General features: G+C 49.7%; 2 protein-coding genes, 1 long non-coding RNA gene and 1 pseudogene across 3 annotated transcripts; 3 read left to right on the top strand and 1 right to left on the bottom strand.

Moving 5' to 3' along the window:
• The first annotated feature begins 687 nt into the window (after positions 1–687).
• LOC100841692 lies at positions 688–10,955 on the top strand. The gene is made up of 4 exons (XM_024457508.1): positions 688–936; positions 1,783–2,138; positions 3,429–3,722; positions 10,150–10,955. Exons 1-4 carry the CDS (start codon positions 688–690, stop codon positions 10,865–10,867), a joined length of 1,617 nt encoding a protein of 538 aa, XP_024313276.1. The 3' UTR covers positions 10,868–10,955.
• LOC112269902 lies at positions 6,011–7,151 on the top strand. Its single transcript, XR_002962143.1, has 2 exons — positions 6,011–6,818; positions 6,930–7,151. It is a non-coding gene; the product is annotated as an uncharacterized LOC112269902 (long non-coding RNA).
• Positions 10,956–12,087: 1,132 nt separating the features above from the next.
• Positions 12,088–13,173, top strand: LOC104582106 (BTB/POZ and MATH domain-containing protein 1). The gene is made up of 2 exons (XM_024457502.1): positions 12,088–12,345; positions 12,418–13,173. Exons 1-2 carry the CDS (start codon positions 12,088–12,090, stop codon positions 13,171–13,173), a joined length of 1,014 nt encoding a protein of 337 aa, XP_024313270.1.
• Positions 13,174–20,926: 7,753 nt separating this feature from the next.
• On the bottom strand, positions 20,927–22,036 carry LOC100841387 (annotated as a pseudogene).
• Between the last annotated feature and the right edge of the window lie 681 nt (positions 22,037–22,717).

Raw genomic sequence — 22,717 nt, 5'->3', positions numbered from 1 at the left:
AGTCAAACCTGCCGGGGGTTTTACCGACTCGAAATCCAGTACTGTAAGGCGATCAACCAACGCGTCCGTTGGGATCTTTTCTTCATGCAAGCGCATGGATAGTCTGGAATCGCCTGATGATGCTGATTTCCAGGCCCAATGAAAAACTATCGGGTCTTACCTTCACGTTATGAACTTGGCTTCGAGTTGTTTCGCAGTCTGTGCGACCCGGATATTGCTGTCGAGTGCCCATGAATGGGGTACACTTCGAGTTCCTGTACTGTCGGGTGACAATCCCGAGTTTTTTAGAACTTGACTTGACGTCTCAGCCTTGTGCTTTATGCACAGACCGAATTGAGTAATGTGGATGTGGTCAGTTTGATTTGACCATACGACGTGCGCGAGATTTTAGGCGCAATGGTAGTTGTAGTGGGTTCCTGAACCAACGGAAGGGGAAAACGGTTCATTTCCGCTGGGGCCACGTGTCATACAAGGATGTGATACACGTGGCACCATCCTAAATCGTGCGGCGGTGATTCCACTTCGTGTCGTTACAAATCTTCTTCTTCTTTCCTCAAATCACCCCCTTGTCTCCCCCATTTCATTGCGTTCTCCTTCTGCGCTCTGCTCTCTTGCCTGAAACCTAGCTTCCGCTCCGTCGCACTTGCTCCCCACTTCCTCCATCACTGCCGTTGCGCGATCCCCGCCATGGGTAGAAAGAAGATCTCCTCCGCCGCCGGCGCTAGTGCCGCTGCTGACGGCAAGAGGGCGTCTCGCGACGCTCTCCCCGCCTTGGACAAGAAATCAAAGAAAGCTACTGACGCCGCACCCGGCGGCGATAAGAAGACCGGGGAATGGAAATGCTCTGGGATTATGGCGCATCATCTCTCCGTGATGCGGAAGCACGGGCTCATTCCCGGCGAAGACTCTGGCAAGGTCCGCTTCCCGGGCAACGAGGTAACTCCCCATCCCAAGCCTGGGGAGAGAGTTGTCTTCTATGACTTCGTGATTCGCGGTCTCTCTCTTCACGTCCACTTCTTCTTCCATGCGCTGCTGCTAGCGTATGGGCTTCAGATGCACGATCTGACGCCCAATAGTTATCTTCACATTGTGTGCTTCATCACGCTCTGTGAGTGCTATTTGGGCGTGGAACCGCCCCGGGATTTGCGGAAGAAACTGTTCATCATCAAGCGGTAGGGTAAGGGCGACTGGATCTACAAGACCGGCAGCGCCAACATCCAAGTTCGCGGAGATGTCCAGTACTTCTCCCTTCACCAAATCGAATCAGTGCAGCAGTGGAGGAGTCGATGGTTGTATCTCCAAGATGAGCCAGTCGACGGCAAGGACTTCAGTCTGCCCGAGTTCTCCGCCTCTGCTCAAGTGAGAAAGTTGAAGTCTTGGAATCACAAGCTGACAGCTGAAGAGGATGCCGAGGCTACCGTTCTGCTAAAGCAAGTAGCTAAGCTTCAACAGACTCCAGAGAAGGAAGTGAGTGGTCTACATCTCATCACCCTTTTCATGAAGAGGCGGATTCAGCCGATCCAGGCCAGAGCCCACTCCATGTGGGAGTACTCGGGGTCGTCAGACCCCACTCGCGTCTGTGCTCAAGATCTGTCGGACGAGGACCTTCTAACTCGAGTAGGGGTGGTCACCCGAAAAGAGATCATCCTGGAAGATCTGGAGTTGCCTCTGCCGCCTTATGGACCTGACCGGTCGCGTGAATAGGTGACTTTTCCTTGCTCACTCGCCACTTACTACTCCGCAACTTCCGAATTAGTTTATATTGAAAAATTGTTGTTGCAGGGCCACCCGGAGGTTATGAGCCAGCCTCCACTGGACGAAGGGGTGCCAGTTGAGGATGATGAGCCGGTCGACTGCTCCAACTCCGACGCCCTTTACGAGGACGACGCGGATGAGGAGGAAGATGATCATCAGTCGCGCAAGCGTGGTCGGTTGAGTGAAGCGGAGCAGTTGACTGGAGACTCTCATCAGCACGAGGTGCCTGAGGAGACGATTCCGTCGAGTGCCACGGCCGTATCTGACGAACCGAATCTCCAATCACCGTTCCCGTCGGCTCCCCTGACCAAGAAGGCCAAAGTCACTGTCAAGCCGAAAGGGCGCCTTCGCATATTTGACGTGTCATCGAGTGGCTCCTCCAGGTAAGTTCAGAGACCAGTTCCTTTGTTGGTTAAAAAATTTTCTTTCCAAGTTAATAAGAAGCTGAAATCCACAGTGATGGTGACTGCTTGCGTGATCATGCATAACATGATTGTCGAGGACGAGCGGGATGATTCCATCTTTGATAAGGAGTGGGATTTCCGTGGGGATTTGGTTGAGCCCTAGCATGGACCGACTTCATTCGAGCAGTTCCTCCACACGCATCATGAAATTCGAGACCGAGCAGCCCACAACCAACTCCAGAATGATTTTTTTCAGGAACACGGTACAAACGCAGACGCTCACAACACGCATGTACACTCGCCCCTATGAACGCACACACGCACACCCTACCCCTATGAACACCTCCGAAAGACTGAGCGGGCAGATCTCGAGAGATTGACGAAGTCACCGCTGGCGCCTCGCTGTTGACGGGTACGTCACCTACCACTGAAAGAATAACGCCTGAAATGATTTGGTTGAGCATATATGGCAACACGGAGGAAATCAATAGGTATTTTTTCCTATTTATTTGAGTGTTTGAACTATATTTGAAACAATATTTGTTTAATTGTACTATTTGTATTTTATGATTTGTAATAATTTGACACATTCGTTTGAATTTTATTTACTTTATGTTTGTACCTGAAATAGGCAATATTTTGGATTTCATGTGTTTGCCAGATCAAAATGAGTCCTCCCACTGTCCGATCCAGACGGACTAGAGGACGGACTGTCCCGCGACCCAAACCCAAACGGACGAGGCTGGACATGGCCTAAGTATGTAAGGATGGAAACCAAACATCAATCAATCAGGCCGGCCTACCTCCCTGCCTTTTATCTTGCGCACGACCTGCTGGCGACCCCCTCTCACTGGCTGCTAGGCGCCGCCGTCCTCTGGCCCGCTTGACAGCCCCGGCCAGCAGAGAGCCAGCGTCCTCTTCCTCCTCTCTTCTCTCTCTCTCCGTTTCTCTTCTTCTTTCCTTGGCACAGAAGCCAAACCAACCGCGTCGCCATTACTGATCCCTCTGAGCCATGGCCAGGGAAGTCGTCGCCCTAGGCTCTGCCGCGCCAGGCCTAACCCGCGTGCTTCCTTCCTTTACCCTCGCGCACGCCATCTCCTCATCTCCCTCTTTCTCCTGGACACCTCATCGATCCGCAGCACCACCAACAAGCACAAACACCGGTCGCCTCGTCCGTCCGATGCAATCCATCAACAACAGCTACCGTCCGATCGTATAGGTCGATCCGCGTGCTCTCCTCCAGCCTACTATAAATATACAGAGCCCCTAAAACCTCCCGCCGCTCTTTTTCGCCGCTGTCGTCCACCGCCATGCCGGCCGCGTTCCCATCAATGCATTATACCCCAACGTCCACCACTGCCACTATAGCCTTCCTCTGGACGCCACGCACCTGAGGGACGAAGCCTCTCGGAGAAACGGCCACTGGAGTTACCGGCTGTACCTCGTCTTCTTCGACTCCGGCCAAGGTGCGCCGCCGCTGCTGTTCTTCCCCGCGGTTCGACTGCACTTCGCTGCACCGAGCTCTCTTCCCCGGCCGGCCATTGATTCCTTTTCGAGCCCTAGGTGAGCTCTGCTGCTCCCGGTCCCTTTTCTCTAACCTGCATCGCCGCTGCATTTGGCCGCCGGCGAGCAGCACCCGTAGACGAAACCGTCGCCTCCCCTTTTATTTTCCTTCGCCAGCCCAGCAGCCCATCTCCCCTCCTCTGTTCCTTCGCCCAAGGCCCAAGCCAGACCGAGCCAGGCCAAGGACGAGTTGGCCCAGCCGGTCAAGCGTTTCACTTCTTTCCTAATTACTGGAACGTGCCTAATCTGGATATCAACCTGTAGAATCAGAAACGTAACAAAAACGGTGCTTATAATTCTGGTTCATTTACTGGTAGCTGTGCATATTGAGACTCTTAAATTTCTAGCTGTAAAAACAAAGAGACTCTTAAATTTCTTTAAGTATAGTGTTTAGGATTTCGTTTCATTTACTGTAGGCCGTGCATATTGAGATTTGAGACCCGAAATTAGGATTGGTAGTAAGCTAAAGAACGGCAGTTCGTGGTTTGGCAAAATGCTGGGCAAGTCGACATATGATCTGCTATAGTTTTAAGTCATGAACAGTACTCAAATAGTATCTATTTTTAAGTCTGTAGATGTTTAGAAATCCGGTTTGTTTACTGGAAGGCCCAGCATATCGAAATTTGTAATTAGAAATTGTGACGAAAACATCATGCGTAGGTTTGCCAAAATTTGAACAAATCGATACGGGTAGCATGGGATCAAGCGGCTATGTGAAGTTTGGATTGGAATCTGATTATATGTGAAAGAACAAAATGGGTCTCCGTTATAGTCTTGTGAAACCTTGAACAACCAATTATATATTTCTCTAGATGAGATTATTTACTGGTCTGTGATGCTGAAAAAAGAAAACATGTTATTCAGGTTGAAAGAATCTTACTAGGCTAAAATTTAACATGGAAGAAATAAGTGTTATAGGAGTGAGCTTGCTAACTAACTGTGTGACTGGACTAGAAAATATGAGCCTATATATAAATTTGTGCAGGTTGTATCTCCGTCCCCCAGCCAAAAGCATAAAGGAGATTGCACATTGCGGCGCCGGTTGGCCTTTGGATCAAGATGGCCATGGAAAGCTCCTGCATCATAGACCTCACCGACGCCACAAGCTTGGTGCGGCAGCTCAAGATCCAAGGCTTTAGCGCGACTGAGTGCATGGGCATGGACATGGACCCGTTCATCACATCAAGGTGGAGCGTCGACGGCTACGACTGGGAGATCCGTGTCTATCCGGCAAGGAGCGGCGACATGTCTCTGGAGCTTGTCTTCCTCAGCGAGTCCCGCACCGGCGGCTCGATGGCGAGCATGGGCTGCCAGCTTGTACACCCGAGGAGGATGCGTGAACCATCTAAGGAGTCGTGCGTGTGGAAGAAATTCCATCACCCCAATGATTCCTCGGGCCACATGAATTTTGGGTTAGGCCCAAGACTTATCTTTTTGGCAGTCGGAATTCATTGCGGACACGTAACAAATCTTTATAATTGCGGAGTCGGTTTTGGTTTTCTAAACTAAACCGAAGTCCGCCTACGTGCCTATATAATAAGACGACCGCAGCCTCCGGACGTACCACGCCACAACCCTAGCTGTCATGCTCACGATCCGATCTCGCTGTTCGCCGCCAACTGCTACTCCATCCCGTCGACTGTGTGCACAAATCGTCGGGAGAGCAGGCCTCCGGAACCCCGACCTTTGAGATCCTGCCCGGGAGACGGTCGATAAGGTTTTTGGGAAGCGTTCTCACACGACTACTCGCTTCTTCACGTCCCTGTTTCGTCGGCATCTTAATCACCAATGGCCGACGACCTCGGAGATCCCGCGACTCAGGCTGCCGCTCTAACTCAGCAGCAGCAGGCTGCCCAACTCCAAGCCCAGGCAACTGCTGCTGCACAAGCGCAAGCGCAGGCGCTGCCCGCTGCTCAGGAGGTAGTCAAGGCTGCTGCTGCTGCCGGCGTGAACATCGACGTCACCGGACTTTTCACCGACCTCAACAATCAAACACAAGAAAAGAGTACAGCACCGTACGTAATCTGCTCTTTCTTGTTGATTTTGATTAGTAGTTCTATTATTCATGCCGTGAAATTAGATGAGTTTTATTGCTGTGCATTGCTATTTAATTTGTCTAGTTTGCATGATATAATATGCTACATGTTTTAGACATTGTTTTTCTGAATTAAATATTCAGCAAAATTACCTAATTATTCAACAATCCAAAAACCTTATTCGTGTAGGCAATTTTTGATGTCTCAATTTGCTGTCGCATTGAAACCACGTGTGTTTACTGGACTGCACTTTAAGAGGTGGCAGTATAAATGTCATATGTGGCTCATGGCTATGGGCGCATGGTGGGCGGTACAACACGGGAAGACTCAAACAATTGCTCATCAGCAGTTGTATGTTGAGGCTTGTGTTGTAGTCGTTGGTGTGATCTGTAGTGTGCTAGGAGATAAGCTCGTTGATGCTTATCTGCATTATCAAGATGCCAAAGAGTTGGGGGATGCGCTCCATGCTAAGTTTGGCGCATCTAACTCTGGCAGTGAGCTGTACGTCATGGAGCAGTTCTTTGACTATAAGATGTTTGCAAATCGATCTGTAGTGGAACAATCTCATGAGTTACTGACTATGGCTAAGGAACTTGAGCAATTCAAGTGTCCACTATCCGATAAGTTTGTCACCGGGAGCATCATCGCCAAGCTTCCTCCCTCGTGGAGGAACTTTGCTATTTCACTAAAAAAACAAGAGAAAAGAAATTTCTGTGGAGAACCTGATTGGGACTCTTGATGTTGAGGAGAAGACGAGAGCAAAAGATGCTGGCGCCAAAGGCAACACACAAGAGGGTATGTCCACTGCCAACATGGTTCAGAGGAACAACCACAACAACAGTAAGAACAAGGGAAAGAGAAAGACATTCAACAATGCTGGTCCAAAAAACACTACCACTTTCAAGAAGAAGAAGAAGAAAGGAGACAACAAGGACAAGGATTCTTACTTTGTGTGCAGAGGACTCGGCCATTGGGCGAGTAACTGCAAGGAACGCAAAGGAGGACAGATTCAGCAAAAGTTTGCTAATTTGACCATTGGCAACAATGAAGATGCAGGCGGGTATGGTAACTTATTTACTGTATTTTCTGTATGTCAGTCCACCGATTGGTGGGTCGATACAGGTGCAACTATTCATGTGTGTGCTGATATTTCTTGTTTTCTTCATATCAGGCCATCAGCTCCTCAGTGACGATGGGGAACGGCGCCCATGCTTCTGTTCATGGTGTTGGCACGGTGGATCTGAAGTTTACTTCGGGAAAGATCGTGCAGCTGAGGAACGTGCAGCATGTGCTCTCCATTCAGAAGAATCTTGTTACTGGATCTCTCCTTTGCAAGGACGGATTTAAGTTAGTGTTTAAGTTCAATAAAGTTATTGTGTCTAACTATGAACAATTTATTGGTAAAGGTTATGAGTGCGGAGGCTTGTTCCGCTTATTCCTTTCAGTTTTTTTTAATAAGGTCGTGAACAACGTCAATTCTATGAATGAGTTTAATGTTTGTGTCGTCGCACGGGGCTCCGACACCGGGGACGTGCTGGCACACCCCCCCTTTTAGGTTCGGCAGGGGCGTCCGGGATCGCTCCGACGATCGCCGGCGTGGCCGATGGCGTACGTAACCTGCAAAGAGGTGCACCGAGAATGCATGCAAGTTAGGAACATATGCACGCACATTTTACCCAGGTTCGGGCCACTCGGAGATGTAAAACCCTACGTCCTGCTTGTCTGAACTCCAATTATCACAAAACCCAGTGTTTACAGGTTGCCGGGTGAGTTCCCGGGTACTCTCTCCCTTTGGCTAAGTGTTCCTTATTATTCTCTACTAATGCTAGAGGCTAACTGCGAGCTGATCGAACTGAACCCAGCGAACAACCTACTGAAGCCAACTGGAATCCAAGCCCTTTGACCGTCGGTGAGGGTCCTCCTTTTATAGCCAAGGGGATACCACAGGTGCCACGGTGCATGCATTAAAGTGGTGAGCAGGGAGATATGGCAACTCCCCCTCGGTGCGTTGGTGGGCGTGCATGAACGCCAACTCCGCTGCTAGGGGTCTAGAGCCCTACAAGTAGGATTGGATAGCCACTGTTTACCTGACTAGACGGGTAACTCCCCTCCTGTCGGCTCATTAAATGCGTCGTGCGGCTCACTCCTCGCCCTGGTGAGACTGCACACTGGGCGCTCAACGCGCGCTCACGTGGCGTCGCTGCTCTGCCCGCTCGGCCCCACCCTCGTGGTAGGAGCCTGCGCCCGGGAACCCCTCCTCCCGGCAAGTGACTTCCCGGGAGGCGCCCAGGAGAGAATATTCTCCCAAGCCCCGCTAGCCCTTCAAGGCTGGTAGCTTGCCGCGCTGCTGGTAGTTGCTGCCCGGGATGAGACCCTCCCGGGAACTCGGCGACGAGACCCACGCGTCGTGCAACGGTGGTATCGCGGGTGCCACTGGTGCGACAGTAGCCCCCGGGCGTGGGCCGGCAACACCCGTTTCCGGACGAGTCTTCCCCAGGTCGGTTGCCGGGCTACGCCCCCATCGACGCGTGGGCCCTGATCCGCCTCAGGCCCGCGTCTTTTCGCTGCCCCACGTATCTTGCCATTACGGACGGAGAAGTGGGTGCGTAATTTCCGCCATAACCTCCCCCTTAAATAGGGAAGTTAAGGCCACTCTCCGCATTACTCCTTTTGATTAGAAGTTATCCCTGCGCACCCGTGGGGTGCGGAACCGGCCGTTACCAAACGGCCGGGCATATAAAGTTTTTACTGCTGCTGCAAGGGGAAAACACATTGCTCCCCACGGCCTTCGTCTTCAACCTCCTTCGCATCTTGCGCCCAAGAGTTCCTGCTAGCTCCCGCCCCCGTTCCCCATGGCGCCCCCCACCACCAGGAAGGGAAAAGAGGTGCAGGTCCCGAAGAAAGCGGCAGCCAGCAAAAGCGAGGCGGCCGCCAAGGCCGCCGCCGACAAGGATCAAAAGAAGCGGGCGATGAGGGCCACGCTCGCCTTCTACCGGCCCGGCTACAACGGCGAGGTGCTGGACAAGATCCGACACACCGTCGCCTCCGGGTTCAACGAACACGGGGAGACCCTGATCTTCCCCGCGGGCGCCAACCACCAGGATAACGACTTCCGGGTGTTCGGGCACTTCCTCCTCACCGGGCTGGTGCCGCCGTTCTCGCTGTTCCTCCATGCGCTGATGGAGTCGTACCAGCTGCGGGTGGCGCAGCTCCACCCCACGTCGCTCTTCCTCCTCGCCACCTTCCAATTCCTCTGCGAAGCATTCATAGGGGTGATGCCGTCGGTGGCGCTCTTCCGCCACTACTTCTACCCCCGGATCGATAACGCGAAAGCGATGTCGTCGGGGGTGGTGTTCCACGCCCACGGCCAGATGAAGTCCGAGTTCATCGTTCGGTCGGGGAAGAAGATCGAGAAGGAGTGGCGGGGAGACTGGTGCTGGGTCCGGGTAGAAGACCCCCAGGAGTTCATCCTCTCGCCCACGGAGCTGCCGCAATCCCACAGCGGCTGGCAGGACAGGTAGCACCGCGATGCCGATCTCCTCCCCATCGTGGAGAAGATCAAGGCACCGCGGCTTGCGGGGCTCTCCGATGTGGACATGGCGCGCACCTTCATCACCCGGCGCATCGCGCCGCTACAACTGCGCTCCCGGCCCGCGTGGATGTACACGGGTGCCGAGGACAGGACACGCCTCCGCCGCAAAGGCGTGGACTATTCCCACGTACCACGCCACAACCCTAGCCGTCACGCCCACGATCCAATCTCGTTGTTCGCCGCCAACTGCTACTCCATCCCGTCGACTGCGTGCACAGATCGCTGGGAGAGCAGGCCTCGAAACCCCAACCTTCGAGATCCTGCCCGGGAGACGGTCGATAAGGTTTTTGATAAGCGTTCTCACGCGACTGCTAGCTTCTTCACGTCCCTGTTTCGTCGGCATCTTAATCACCAATGGCCGACGACCTCGGAGATCCCACGGCTCAGGCTGCCGCTCTAGTTCAGCAGCAACAGGCTGCCCAACTCCAAGCACAGCAGCAGGCTGTCCAACTCCAAGCCCAGGCAACTGCTGCTGCACAGGCGTTGGCCGCTGCCCAGGAGGTAGTTAAGACTGCTGCTGCTGCCGGCATGAACATCAATGCCGCCGGACTCGTCATCGACCTCAACAAACAAACACAAGAAAAGAGTACAGCACCGTACGTAATCTGCTCTTTCTTGTTGATTTTGATTAGTAGTTCTATTATTCATGCCGTGAAATTAGATGAGTTTTATTGCTGTGCATTGCTATTTAATTTGTTTAGTTTGCATGATATAAGATGCAACATGTTTTACACATTATTTTTTATTAAATATTCATCGAAATTACCTAATTATTCAACAACACGTTCCTCTTGTGTAGAAGTGATCTGTTGAAGTTGGGTTATCCCCGGGACGACTGCTTGGTCCTGGAGTGCACCCTCACGGTTCTAAGGGAGTTGCCCGTGCCTAGCATCGAGCCGGCCAAAGAAGAATCGATCGCCATCGCGTCGCCGTCCACCAAGTTGCACCAGCACCTAGGCCAACTCCTGCAGAGCGGCACGGGAGGCGACGTCACGTTCCTTGTGTCCGGCGAGTCGTTCGCCGCGCACAAGGCCATCCTCGCCGCGAGGTCGCCGGTCTTCATGGCCGAATTCTTTGTTGGAGACATGAAGGAGAAGCTCTCCCAGCGTGTGGAGATCGAGGACATGGAGGCGTCCGTGTTCAGGGCGCTGCTGCACTTCATCTACACGGACACGGTTCTGCCTGAAGAACTTGATCAGCAGCTGGACGCCACAGGGGCCACGATGGCTCAGCACCTGCTCGCGGCCGCTGACAGGTACGGGCTGGAGAGGCTCAAGCTGCTCTGCGAGGTAAAGCTCTCCGGTGGCATCACCGTCGACACGGCGGCGACCACTCTGGCTTTAGCGGAGCAGCACAACTGTTGGCAGCTCAAGGCCAAGTGTATGGAGTTCATCGTCAGCACTCCGGCGATCCTTGATGCTGTGTTGTCCACGGAGGGGTACAAGCACCTGGAGATGAGCTGCCCTTCGGTGCTTGCTGGAATTCTCAGGTTTACCCGTTGGGGAATGCGTTGTTAATTAATTAAGATGCGTAGTCTGCGTTTGTTGTCCTTGTCGCGCATGCATATGGTCTACTCTACTGTTGGAGTAGAAGGAACTTCTTTAATTTGGCCCTTCCATGAAATGGGATTGTGATGTGCATCAACTATATATTTGTGCTGCTATGTCTATCTATCAATGCGTTGCTGAAGTTATTGAGAATGCGTAGTCTCTCTGTAATTCTACTGGTCTATTTGTGCTATGACTAGCTTGCATATGTGTTTCCGTTTCCCTTTCTAAGACAACCGTACTGCTTTGTTTTGTTAGTGAAATCGAGTATCAGCAACTTCTTGTATATATTGCCTTCAGTATGATGTGATTTAGTGCCCATTTGCTCAATAGTCCACGCATGATTTATTCCTCAAAAAAAAAAATGGTCCATGATTTGGTGGTACACGTTGTCCTTGCGTGTGCAGATCGAGCCTGTTATCAACTTTATGTTCCACCGAAGTTAAAGATTTTCACCTGCAGGCAGGCTGCAGCCACGAATGCAATCCTGGCGTGTGCTCTCCACCATACCGGAAATTCCTATGATCACCTTGACATCAAATTTGGGAATAACATTTCGAAAGAAAGAAAGAAAAAAAACGCGATAGAGTTAGTGGCGTCACCGCCTGAAAGGAAGGTTATTTACATGTTACAGGCCAAGGGCCAACACCTGAAAACTAAGTGTTGCTTGCTTTGTATGCTTTCAGTAGTAGTATCCTGATTCACGGATTTAAACAGAGTTAACAAATGCTTAGTGTTGCTTTGTATGCTTTCAATAGATATATATGTTCAGTAATGTCATTTATGCTATGAAATGGGAGGCATTTTTATTCCTGCCAAGACATCGTCACGGGAGTGCTACAGTTACAGTACAACACAGGCTTCAGAAATCAACGCTCACAACACACGTACGCCGGGTTGCTGCCCGTTCACATTATTCCCGTCGTGATTTGCTTTGTGCTTGCCCCGGAAGCTTCCCCATTAATTGTTGGGCTAGTGAAATGCACTGCCGATGGAAGGAAGGACTCGTTTTAAAGTTCAGAAGCTCACACGTTTCAGCCTGGTTACAGACCGAGGAACGAAAATAAAAAGGCCACACTGTTCTGTTTCCCGGACGAAGCCCGATAGCAAAACAGCCTCCTGGCCTCCTGCGCCCCCATCGATCGATCTACAGCGACTTGGACTTGGGCGGCGGCGGGGCGACGGAGACGATGACGAACGCCCGCTCAGCCCCAACGGACGATCACAACCCCGGCGCCACGCGGACCGCGTACCTGGTGCTCAAGGTCGCCGAGCACTCCGCCGCCGCCGGGAAGAAGAACCAAAACCATGGCGGCGGCGGCTACATCCCGGTGCGGACGCTGGCCGTGCTCGGGCACGAGTGGCAGATCGACTACACCCCCGACGGCTTTCACATCCCCACGGGAAAATTCGACGGCCAGCGCTGGCTCAAGCTCCGCCTCCGCCTTGTCCGCGCCGCGGTCGCCATTGACGCCGTCACGGCGTCCTTCACATTCCGCCTCGTGGACCCAAACCAGAAGCTCATGCCCTTCCCCGAGGTGGCGACGACAGAGTGCTTCCGGTTCCGGCTGGGGAGCTCCACGGAGGTCCCGCTCTGGCCGCGGCCCGCCCTGGACGCGTCGGGGCACCTCGGCCGCGACGGCAACTGCTTCGTGCGCTGCGCCGTCGTCGTCCACCACGGCGCCGCCTCCCCTTCCGGCGCCGACCTGCAGCGCGACCTAGGAAACCTCCTGACGACCCACCACGGCGCCGACGTCACCTTCATCGTCTCCGGGGAGCAAATCTGCGCGCACCGGTGCGTGCTCGGCGCGCGTTCCCTGGTCCTCAGAGCCGAGCTCTCGGGCATCGCCTCAATCGTCGTCGAGGTGAGCGACATGGATGCGGGCACCTTCAGAGCGCTTCTCCACTTCATCTACACGGACACCCTGCCGCCGCAGCTCGACGACGGTCACGAGAATCCGGCAATGGCGCGGCGTCTGCTGGACGCGGCGGAACGGTACGGCGTGGAGCGGCTTCGGGCGGTGTGCGAGGAGAAGGCGTGCGCGGGCGTCGGCGTGGGCAACGTGGCCGCGGAGCTGGTCTGTGCGGAGCGGCGCGGGTACGCGAGGCTCAGGGCCCGGTGCGTGGAGTTCCTCCTGGCCAGGCCGCGGCATTTTCTGGAAGTCGCTCAGGCTGGGGGTTGCAAGCTGCTCGAGGCCAAGTGCCCCTGGGTTCTGACCGAGCTTGTCACGGCCATTGCCGAGAGCACACTGGAAGGAAACCGTCTGCGTGGTTGACTGCCCGTTTGAACATGGGAATTTGTTGCAGAGCAGAAGAGCAGAACCTACCTAGTACTGCCTCCGTCCGGTTTCAAGAGCGAATATTTTGAACTGCTTCGTCCAGATTTAGCAGCCGCATTTGCACTTGCGACAGTTGCAGGACCAAAATGTCCCTCCGTATGCATGCTTGCTCGAATTGATTTATGGTACCTTTCCAAGGCAGTGGTTTTCTCTTTCCCATGCATGTACCTTTTCCTCTTTACTTCTCCACTCCCGCATCTCCTTCACGCTGCTGTCTCTTCCTCTTCCTTCCTCCTCCTTCTACACGTCCATGGAGAGCAAGCATATGCTGGAGTCGCTCGACGCCATGTGCACGCAGCTGCAGCGCCTCGAGGACGTGCAGGAACAGCTGCAGCGCCTCCACTCCATGCGCGGGCAGCACCTCGATGCAGTGCGGGAGCAGATGCACCACCTCAACGCCTTTCCGGTCCAGGAGATGCTGCAGCACCTCGACGCCCTGCGCGCGCAGCACCTCGCCGCCGGCCATGCTGCGCACACTGACGACGGCCATGCTGGGCACCTCGACGCCGTGGGCCCGCAGCAACTCGACGGCGTGAAGGCACTGCCCGCCCGCGCAACGAGCAGATGCTGGACGCTGAACCCATGCTCCAGGGCGAGTCCCAGCCGCTCGACGACGAGCCATACATACTCCCCGGCGAGTCCCAACCGCTCCACGACGAGTCCGATGAAGATGAGTTTCCCATTCTCGCCGGCCACAGCCGACTTAATCGTCGAGGACTCGTACCAAGAAGACGAAGAAGAGAATGCCATCGTCGAGAAGAATAAGGCACGCGAGGTGTCGCAATCCAACGATATGTACGGTTCCAAACAAAACGGTGCGTAGCTAGAACCAAGTCCGTTGCTAAGATTGCAAGCTCCTTGATTTCATTTGCGTGTTGGCATGATGATATGAGGACCATAGTCCGCGATGACGATCATTTTTGCCGAACGTAGGACGTCTGGCTTCTCACGACACGGACAAGTTTAGAGACGCCTCCAACACCTAATAATAATAAAGAGAATAGTGCTTTCTTCGTCGGTCGTCGTACGTCGCGCGATTTGGGCTTTGCCCTGGGCCCAGCCCAATTGGGTGGATCAGTCTGTACGGCCCACCGAACCACGAGTCCGAAAGAAAAAATCGTTTCGTCCGTCCCTGACACGCGCGAGATGCTGAGCCCGACCTCAAATCCGCACGCGCGCCGCCAAATCTGCTGCTGCACTGCCTCCCCACGCCTCCGGTGGCCCCCATGAGCCTCCGGATCGATACTGTTTCTCTTCTCTGCTAATTAGCTGGAGTAGCAAGAAGTTTTCATAACCTCTTTGTTAATATAGGACATTTATGTTTAAGAGTACGTGGGAACGCACGGGCACTGTACTAGTAAAAAAAAAGTTCTAGCTAAGCATGCTAGCAAAACCATTGAAGACTTCGTCACGTTTGGTTATCATAATTTTGTACAGTAACATGTATGGAGTTTGGCGATTTTGCTACCAAAAGTGGTGCACTTTCATTGACGGGTTTGTGTTCCACGGTGTTAGTTTTGGGGATTGAGTGCTAGTCACTTGTTAGTCTAGCCCTGTATCATGAAGGGGAAGACTATGTTCATAGTCACGTCATTGAACTATTTAGTGCAAGTTGTAATTTGTGTGCAATCTCATGGTGTTGAAATAAAGTACTGTCTCCGATCCATAGCAAACTTGAGTTCCATCGCAGTGGGGGCAGTATCCGGTACAAACAGAACATCTACGGATGTGTTATCTTTCTAATAACATCTTGAGCTCTTTTACAGGTGGACTTATCCGGTGAAAACTCTCATTGAGGATGAGGTTGCAAATTATTTTTGTAGGTCATTCATAAATAACGCACGGCTCAGATCAAAAGTGAAAGTCCAACCAACCATTCAAACTCAATGGTAGGGGTATGTGCAAAACTCTGTTTAAGTCTAACCAACCATTTAAACTCAATGGTAGGGTTGTGTGCCAAAATCTGTTTAAATGGTTGGTGGGATTTCCGCATTTGATTCGAGCCGTGCGTTCGTTCTTAATCCAATAGGATACGATGACAATTTGCAAGTTTGCACTTAGAGTTTTCACTAGATACGTTGCCTTTTTACGGTACCCCAGGGTTCTGTACTTTGAAAATGGACCTCGGATATCTAGCTATTTGGGTAACTTGGTCAATTTGCGAAGGATAATTGATTGTTTCGCCTCTTGTCATCCCGATCACTTCGACGTGTCCAACCTGATCGCTTCTGATAAATTCATCTCTGTCGAGCAACAACACCATACCCAAACCGATCTCAACGTCCGCTCACTAGTCAGAGTGTTGGACACCGCCCTCGCTGCCATTCAAATCGAGCAGCAGCGCTGCCCCAGCCCTATCCATCGAGTAACAGCGCCGCCCATAGCCCGGCCTCACCATCCGCTCGCCACTATGCCTGCATGGTAGCCCAATCCCGGCGTGGCGGCCTCGTCCCCTTCGTCAGCCAGCGACCCTTAAGGCAGCATGGCGACCCAATCGAGTATGCGCGGCGGCGGCTCAATCACGGCGTGACGGCCTTGTCCCATCCGCCGGCGCAAGGCCTCGTCCCCTTAAAAGAAGTAAGAAGCACATGTGTATCAATATTGAATTGGTTCTGATAATAATTTAACACACCTATATATTCTTGTCAATGACCATACATCCATCGCTTGAACCAGAATAAGTGTCATTAAATATAGCTCGATAAATAGCGAAATATGACCTTTTTTGCTGGGACGTTGAGTCTCAAGAAACCTTGTTAGGTATATTTTGCGAGCATATAAATAAATAAAATAAAAATAAACCAATGAAAAAACTAAATAACGAACTAAACTAACACGAAACAAATATGTATAAGAGAACGCCAAAAACATCCAAAAGTACTGATTCTAATGATGCCATAGTCTTGTACCAAGAAGATCAAATTGCTACATGAGCTTGAAAAGGATGGTCAGCTTGCCTTCCACCTTGTAGAATAGCATCAAAACAACATTGGACATTGTTAGAGAAGCCTTGGAAGCAAAGTTTTTCCACTCGCCGGTTATAGCCATACGACCATCCGAACTTGGAGCTATCTTGTAGCGACCCTCACAACTGATGCTCGGATTGTACATCAGTAGCAATACTGGACCATCGTTGCTCAAACAAAGCTTGTTTGCAAGTCTCTTTGGAACTTTCTGCATGTAGAAGTCAGATAATTAAGAATTGGACCATATTGGACCGAACCGAGCATCATGTAATGCAAAATCAAAATAAAAAGTATGTCCAAAATAAGAACAAGGTGCAAATTATGAAAATGAGGACATTCAACATTCAAATTTTACACAAAACAATGAAACATACAGAGAATGGTAGACAAATTAATGTATAAGCACAAAACACAAACTTCAGGAATGACCATTAGGTTTGGATCTTTGAAACACAAAAATATTTAACATTATGTAGATGTTTTCTCTGCTATAGCATCATGTTTAGTTTTCTTTTAAAAATATTAGGTTCGAGTCTAAGAAAAGCGAACATGGGTCGAACAATTTGCAAAGCAATTGTTACGGAATTGAAGATCGTACCATTAACAAACATGAACAAGAAAGTAAGAAAAACATTAAGTCGACATATTTATACTAAAAAAATTGGAAAATAAAATCTTATAACTTACAAGTTTGTCAAAGTCGCTGTTTGTCAAGCAGTGGACGAAAGAAGCGGCGCAACCCTTCCAATGAGCTTTAATCTGCCGAAACAAAACATCCTTTTGTGTGTGGGTCAAGACTATTGTGTTGCTGTAATATACCGTGTTCAGCAGAGCTTCCAACTCGTGGTCTTTAGTTGCATTGGAATCTGCAATCATGAGACAACAAAAACATTGTCGGGCTAAAAAGAGATAACACGTTGTTTTCATAAAAAGTAACAAAGTATATAAATTACCTGCAGTAGCAACACGATTCCTTTTTTGAACTTCCTTAATAGAACAAGTATCAATACGGATAATAGATTTGTCTTCTCTTGGCATAAAGAAAATTGTATCCCCTACTTGTATGTTGTATTGAGCAACATAGTCTTCCCATCGTGCTCCCAAAATAATGGTACGATCTTGTTGCTTGTATACTTGCACAGTGTATTGAGCATAGTCTCCAGTTTCAAAAATCACCTGATCAATAGCCATATTATTGAACTGGTCGCGGACATGGCAGGGCACAATCTGCATAAAAGGATAAACTTATTAACAATATAACAATTAGAAACTAACTCTTTTAGAACAAATTATTGCATCTTCAACTAAATACCACAATTTTTTTGAATGACTCCTGCATATCAATAGTCCAGAAGCTCTTTGGCTTGTCTCTAATTATGCATGGCCCACCTTTCTTGCCACACACTTGACAAAGCTACATGGATAATTGAAGCAAACAAAATATGAAAAATAAGTGCAATCTGATGTAGATTATGAGGACAAATAGATATAAATATACATGATACAAACATATATAACAAGAATTTTATAACAACCAGGTCCATATATGAACTTAAATTAAAAAAGATCACAACACAGATTCCTTCATAATCTAACAAGGATTCCTTCACAAAATATCTACTAAACCGACTTAAGGGAGGACGACCTCTACATTAGGTCGTCCTATCCTTTAGTCAGTCTGAGGTTACCCGGCTGGTATATTTTCGACAGGGGGTCTAATCAGTAGACACAACAAAACAAGAGCAGAAAAGGAAGATCAAACCAAGAATTTAAATGAATCACAACATATATAAACTGCACTGTTGTGTACATCACACATAAAGGAGTGCACACTCATCTACAAAAATGTTGCAACTCTAAAGTGTATTGAGGCACATATAATAGAAATAGATCCATTCATTGTTTAATGTTTATATGTTTTGTAGGATGAGTACGTTTCAGATATACATATTTTACTATTGGATTTTTTTCATAAAAATGTTTAGTTGTTGACGTGATGAATTGCACTATCAAAATACAGCCAATGCAACACATTTATGCATGAACAAGTATGATTTCACAACATGAGGAACACTAACATACATACTATAATTGCATATTGTAGGATGTGATGCGCATCCAACGGCATAACCATGACACTTTTCAATAGGAACAAATGTAGCCCACGTTTATAACAAAAAGACAACAAGAAAATGTATCATAGATAGAGAAAACATAACCATATTCATATGAATATTAATAAATGGTATGAAAGTCATGGAAAAATTTAAAAATTGATAATAAACAAAAAAACATAAAAATATATAAAGTGTGGCACAATAATCGGGACACAAACTTATCAAGGCATAAAATAAGGAAGTATATTGAGTTTGTGAAGTCCATAAAAGCTAGGTATAATAATATTTTTTACTAACATACCATCTTATTAAAAGTAACCGAATAAACCTGCACAATAATGTCTGTTTTCCGCTTGTCAGAGGTTTCCGGTACATCAATAATAGTTTTTCCCTTGTCCTGGCATTTGCAGGAGTCCATCGATCTCTACCCCTGTAAAACCATGACATTAATACAAAATGCTTGATATACCAACAAAAAAACATAATAGAAGAACACATTGCTAAATTCAATATAAATATGCAAAAATGCTAAAAATATTAGTGAAAGTTAGGTGTTGAAAGTTAGGCTATGCCCACCTAGAATTCTCATAGCAAGAGAAAACTGAACTAGATCTCTTCGTGAGGAAATCCTCTCACATCTCCTAATCATACAAATCATCATGCACTTGGAGGGATTGTTGGACCATTTAACAAGAGTGATCAATAATCATATCCAACGAAGTATACATCTATTACTTTGCTTATTCTCTTTCTGATGTTGGAATGTTCTTGATTGACCATATTTACCTATTCAGACATTATTTATGTTAATTTCTATGTGATAATCTACATTGCACGGACAACGCGACACACATACAGAGACACGGGATACGACATTTTCCAAAAACAATCATACAGGGACGTGGCGAATATATATATAGATAATTAAAAAAATGTAATTAGTTACTGCCCCATTGTCGTGTGCCTACTGCTTGTGCCTCCAATAATCTACAATAATCCTGCAAAACATAGCAAATTGCAAAATTCTTGGGGGATTTCTTGCCAAATTCTCATGGTATACCTCATTGGGCGCAAGTTGTTATGTGAGAACACTAACGCTTCATTAGGCATCAACAGTCACACAAAAAAAAGAGGAAGAGGAAGATGGATTCGGAAAATCGGAGGGGTAGAAAAGAGGGAAGAGGTAAGAGAGAAGAGGGAAGAGCTCAGGTTACCTGCTGCCCGATCCCGGGGTTGGACGCCGGAAGTTGGAGGGCAGACGGCGACGGGCGGAGAAGCTTTGTGGCGGCGTGACGCGTCCAGCGGTGTCAAGACTCGAGGCATGGTGTCTGGCGGCTGCGTCTTGGGCAGGCAGTTCCAGATTCGGCAGGTTAGAGTTTTTTTTTTGAGCATCTTGATCCCCAGCGCCGTGTCACTAGATATGTTACCATCACATCACACTTCCCAAAATACAATGAGTCTATAAAGCTAATAAATGAGACTTCTTTGTTACCACAAATATGTTATTACCCACTATTGGAGTAGTAAACATAAGCTAGTAACATGCATATGTTACTAGCTTATGTTACTCCCCACTATGACCAGCCTTAGTCCGGATGGCACCCAACGACCATCGGGTGCATGTCAAGCTCAACCACACCTGCACCTGCTCACGCCTGACCCGCAATCACAACTCGGATCTAAGGTTGGGTATAATTTTTTGTACCAAACCTGTGACCCAAGACCCGTGTGTTTGTTTACCCGCCCACTACAAATAACAAACTGCACTAGTTTCTATTATCAACACACTACATAAACAACAGCACAATATTTCAGCACACAAACATTCAAAAATCACATTATCACTTTTCATTTCACTGAATCAGCGTTCATAATTCAAAAATCTCATCTCGAGATATGTCGGCTCAATCTCTCGAAGATGTTTATAAGGATAGAGGGTGGGTGGGCCCGTGCGTTCATAGAGGTAGGCGCACTTGCGTATTTATGAGCGTCTTCATTTGTACGGTGTGTCAAAATTCACAAATTAACAAATCTCAAACTCATCTGGCCATCACTTTGCCTTTTTTGTTCTTCTTTGCAGCTTGACGACCAATTGCAAGGTCCCACATGTCACATACTCGCTCTGTCCGAAAATAATTGACTTGAATTTGTATAGAATTTTATACAAATCTAACTCACTTGTTTCCGGATGAAAGAAGTACTAATTTAGGTAAGGAGACCTCTTCGTTGTTTCAAGGTTTGGCGCCCGCTAGCAAGCTCCGCCCGTGCTAGCCCCGTCCGGACCTTGCCGTCGTCCAATAAGGCCCCCTTCTAGATAGCTGCGGCTTGTGCAGAAACCAGCTTAAGCTTAAGAGACTGACGATGCCGACCCTCCATTCACCATCGACGAGCACCCCCTTTTCTATCTGTTTTCCTCTCGCTGACAGGTAGGCCCTAACGCCCTTGTATACAGAGCTGGATATAGTACTATAGATCATGCTTCGAAAATGCAAGAAAAATTAGCACACGCCCAAGGATGCATCAAAGATGAAAAGTTACAAAAATAGACATCCAAGGGCATAAGAAATTTCCACTAGATCATGCATCACATCACGTTAAGGTAAAGAGACACACACACACAATGCCTACACTTCAATTCTTTCTCCCACGCACAGACTTGAGAAGGCCGGTAAGCACCGAAGGGCAGCTTGCCTCCAGGTGCTTATACCCATCGGTCGCCAACACCCCATCAAGGATCGCAGGAGTACTGACGATGAACTCGACACACTTGGCCTTGAGGTGCAAGCAGTTGTGCTGCTCAGCTAAAGCCAGGGTCGTCGCCGCGGTGTCGACGGCGATGCCGCCAGCGAGCTTCCCCTCGCAGATCAGCTTGAGCCTGTCCAGCCCATACCTGTCGGCAGCAGCAAGAAGATGCTGAGCCATCGTCGCCACGGCCCCAAGTTCCTGATCAAGCTCAGGAACACTGTCAGTGTAGATGAAGTGCAGCATGGCCCTGAATGCCGCCGCCTCCATGTCCTCAATCTCCACGCGCCTTAAGCACGCCTCCTTCATGTTCCCGAAGAACTCAGCCATGAACACCGGGGACCTCGCGGCCAGTATGTTCTTGTGAGCCATAAACGACTCTCCGGACACGAGAAACGTGACATGGGCTCCTGTTACGGTCCGCAAGGGTTCCCCGAAGTGCCGGTGCATGTCTGAGGCCGGCACGGGCACCGACGACGCCGTCGCAGCATCGTCGGGTAGCTCTTTCAGAACCGTGATGGTGCATTGCACGGCAAGATAGTCATCGGCGCGAGAAGCCGGCACGGGCAGATACGACCTGTCGACGAGCGAGACACGAGACGAGGAGTGCATGGGCCGCTTGAACACGGTGTTCTTGGGGTGGGCTAACATTCCGGCCCTGCGGAACCGGGTGCAGCAGGCGGCAGGCTAGGCTCGCCCTCACGATGGAAGAGGGCGCAAGGGCTTCGCTGAGGAGCACCAGATTGAGCTCTACCCACTTCCCGAACGACGACGTCGCCGGGTAGCACCGGATCTCCCACTCGTATCCGTCGACGTCGCACCTGGATTTGATGTACTCTTGGCTTTCCATGGTCGAGGAAGCCAGGCTGAAGCCGTCGATCCTCAGCTGCCGTACGGAGCTCGCCACACCGGTGAGCTTTGCGCAGGCATTGGCCATGGCTGCAATGGATCGTAGGGGAAAATGGCAGTGGAAAGTTTTTGGTGTTTGCTGTGTTTGCGTGAGTTTATTGAGGCGCGCCGTACGTGCAGAATTTTAAAGATCGCAGAGGGTCGTCGCAGGGAGGTGGGTCGAGTGGCTGGCTCCTCGGGTAGATGGAGAATCGGATGCATGGCAAGGGACGTTTGAATTAAGTTACGGACGAACAATCGCCTTTAATTGGGAGGATTCAGAGGACCTGTTTAACTCGTCTGTTTGGCTATGGGACTATGGGTGGTCAATCAATACAGAATACCAACAATCGATGGGGTGGGGTTCCAACGTTTTCATGCGCAGCCCACTACTGATCACCAAAGGTTACAGCTGGGGAATAACAATTGTCGTGGTGGTGTCATGGCAGATGCTATAAGATGGCTTAACTTGAGGCCGATGGACGCAAGAGGATCCGGATGAGGGAGGACGTGAAGGGAAACACGCACAAAACACACAAGCACACACAGATTTACCCAGGTTCAGAGCCCTCTTGTCGAGGTAAGACTTCTCCTTCTTTGTTGTATTAGCTGAGATAAGCAAGTTCTACAATGGCGCTCCTTGAGCTGTATTTTTGAGGAAGAAGAAGAAGAGAAAAACCCTGGATGCCTAAGTGCTCTCCTCCTAGGTGCCCCCCTTCTCTACAGAGGGGTAAGGTTCTATTTATAGGCCGCCCATGTCACACTGAC

This window comes from Brachypodium distachyon, chromosome 1, assembly GCF_000005505.3.
Source record: "Brachypodium distachyon strain Bd21 chromosome 1, Brachypodium_distachyon_v3.0, whole genome shotgun sequence".
Taxonomy (NCBI): Eukaryota; Viridiplantae; Streptophyta; class Magnoliopsida; order Poales; family Poaceae; genus Brachypodium; species Brachypodium distachyon.
This window is presented reverse-complemented; position numbering and strand designations above follow the sequence as displayed.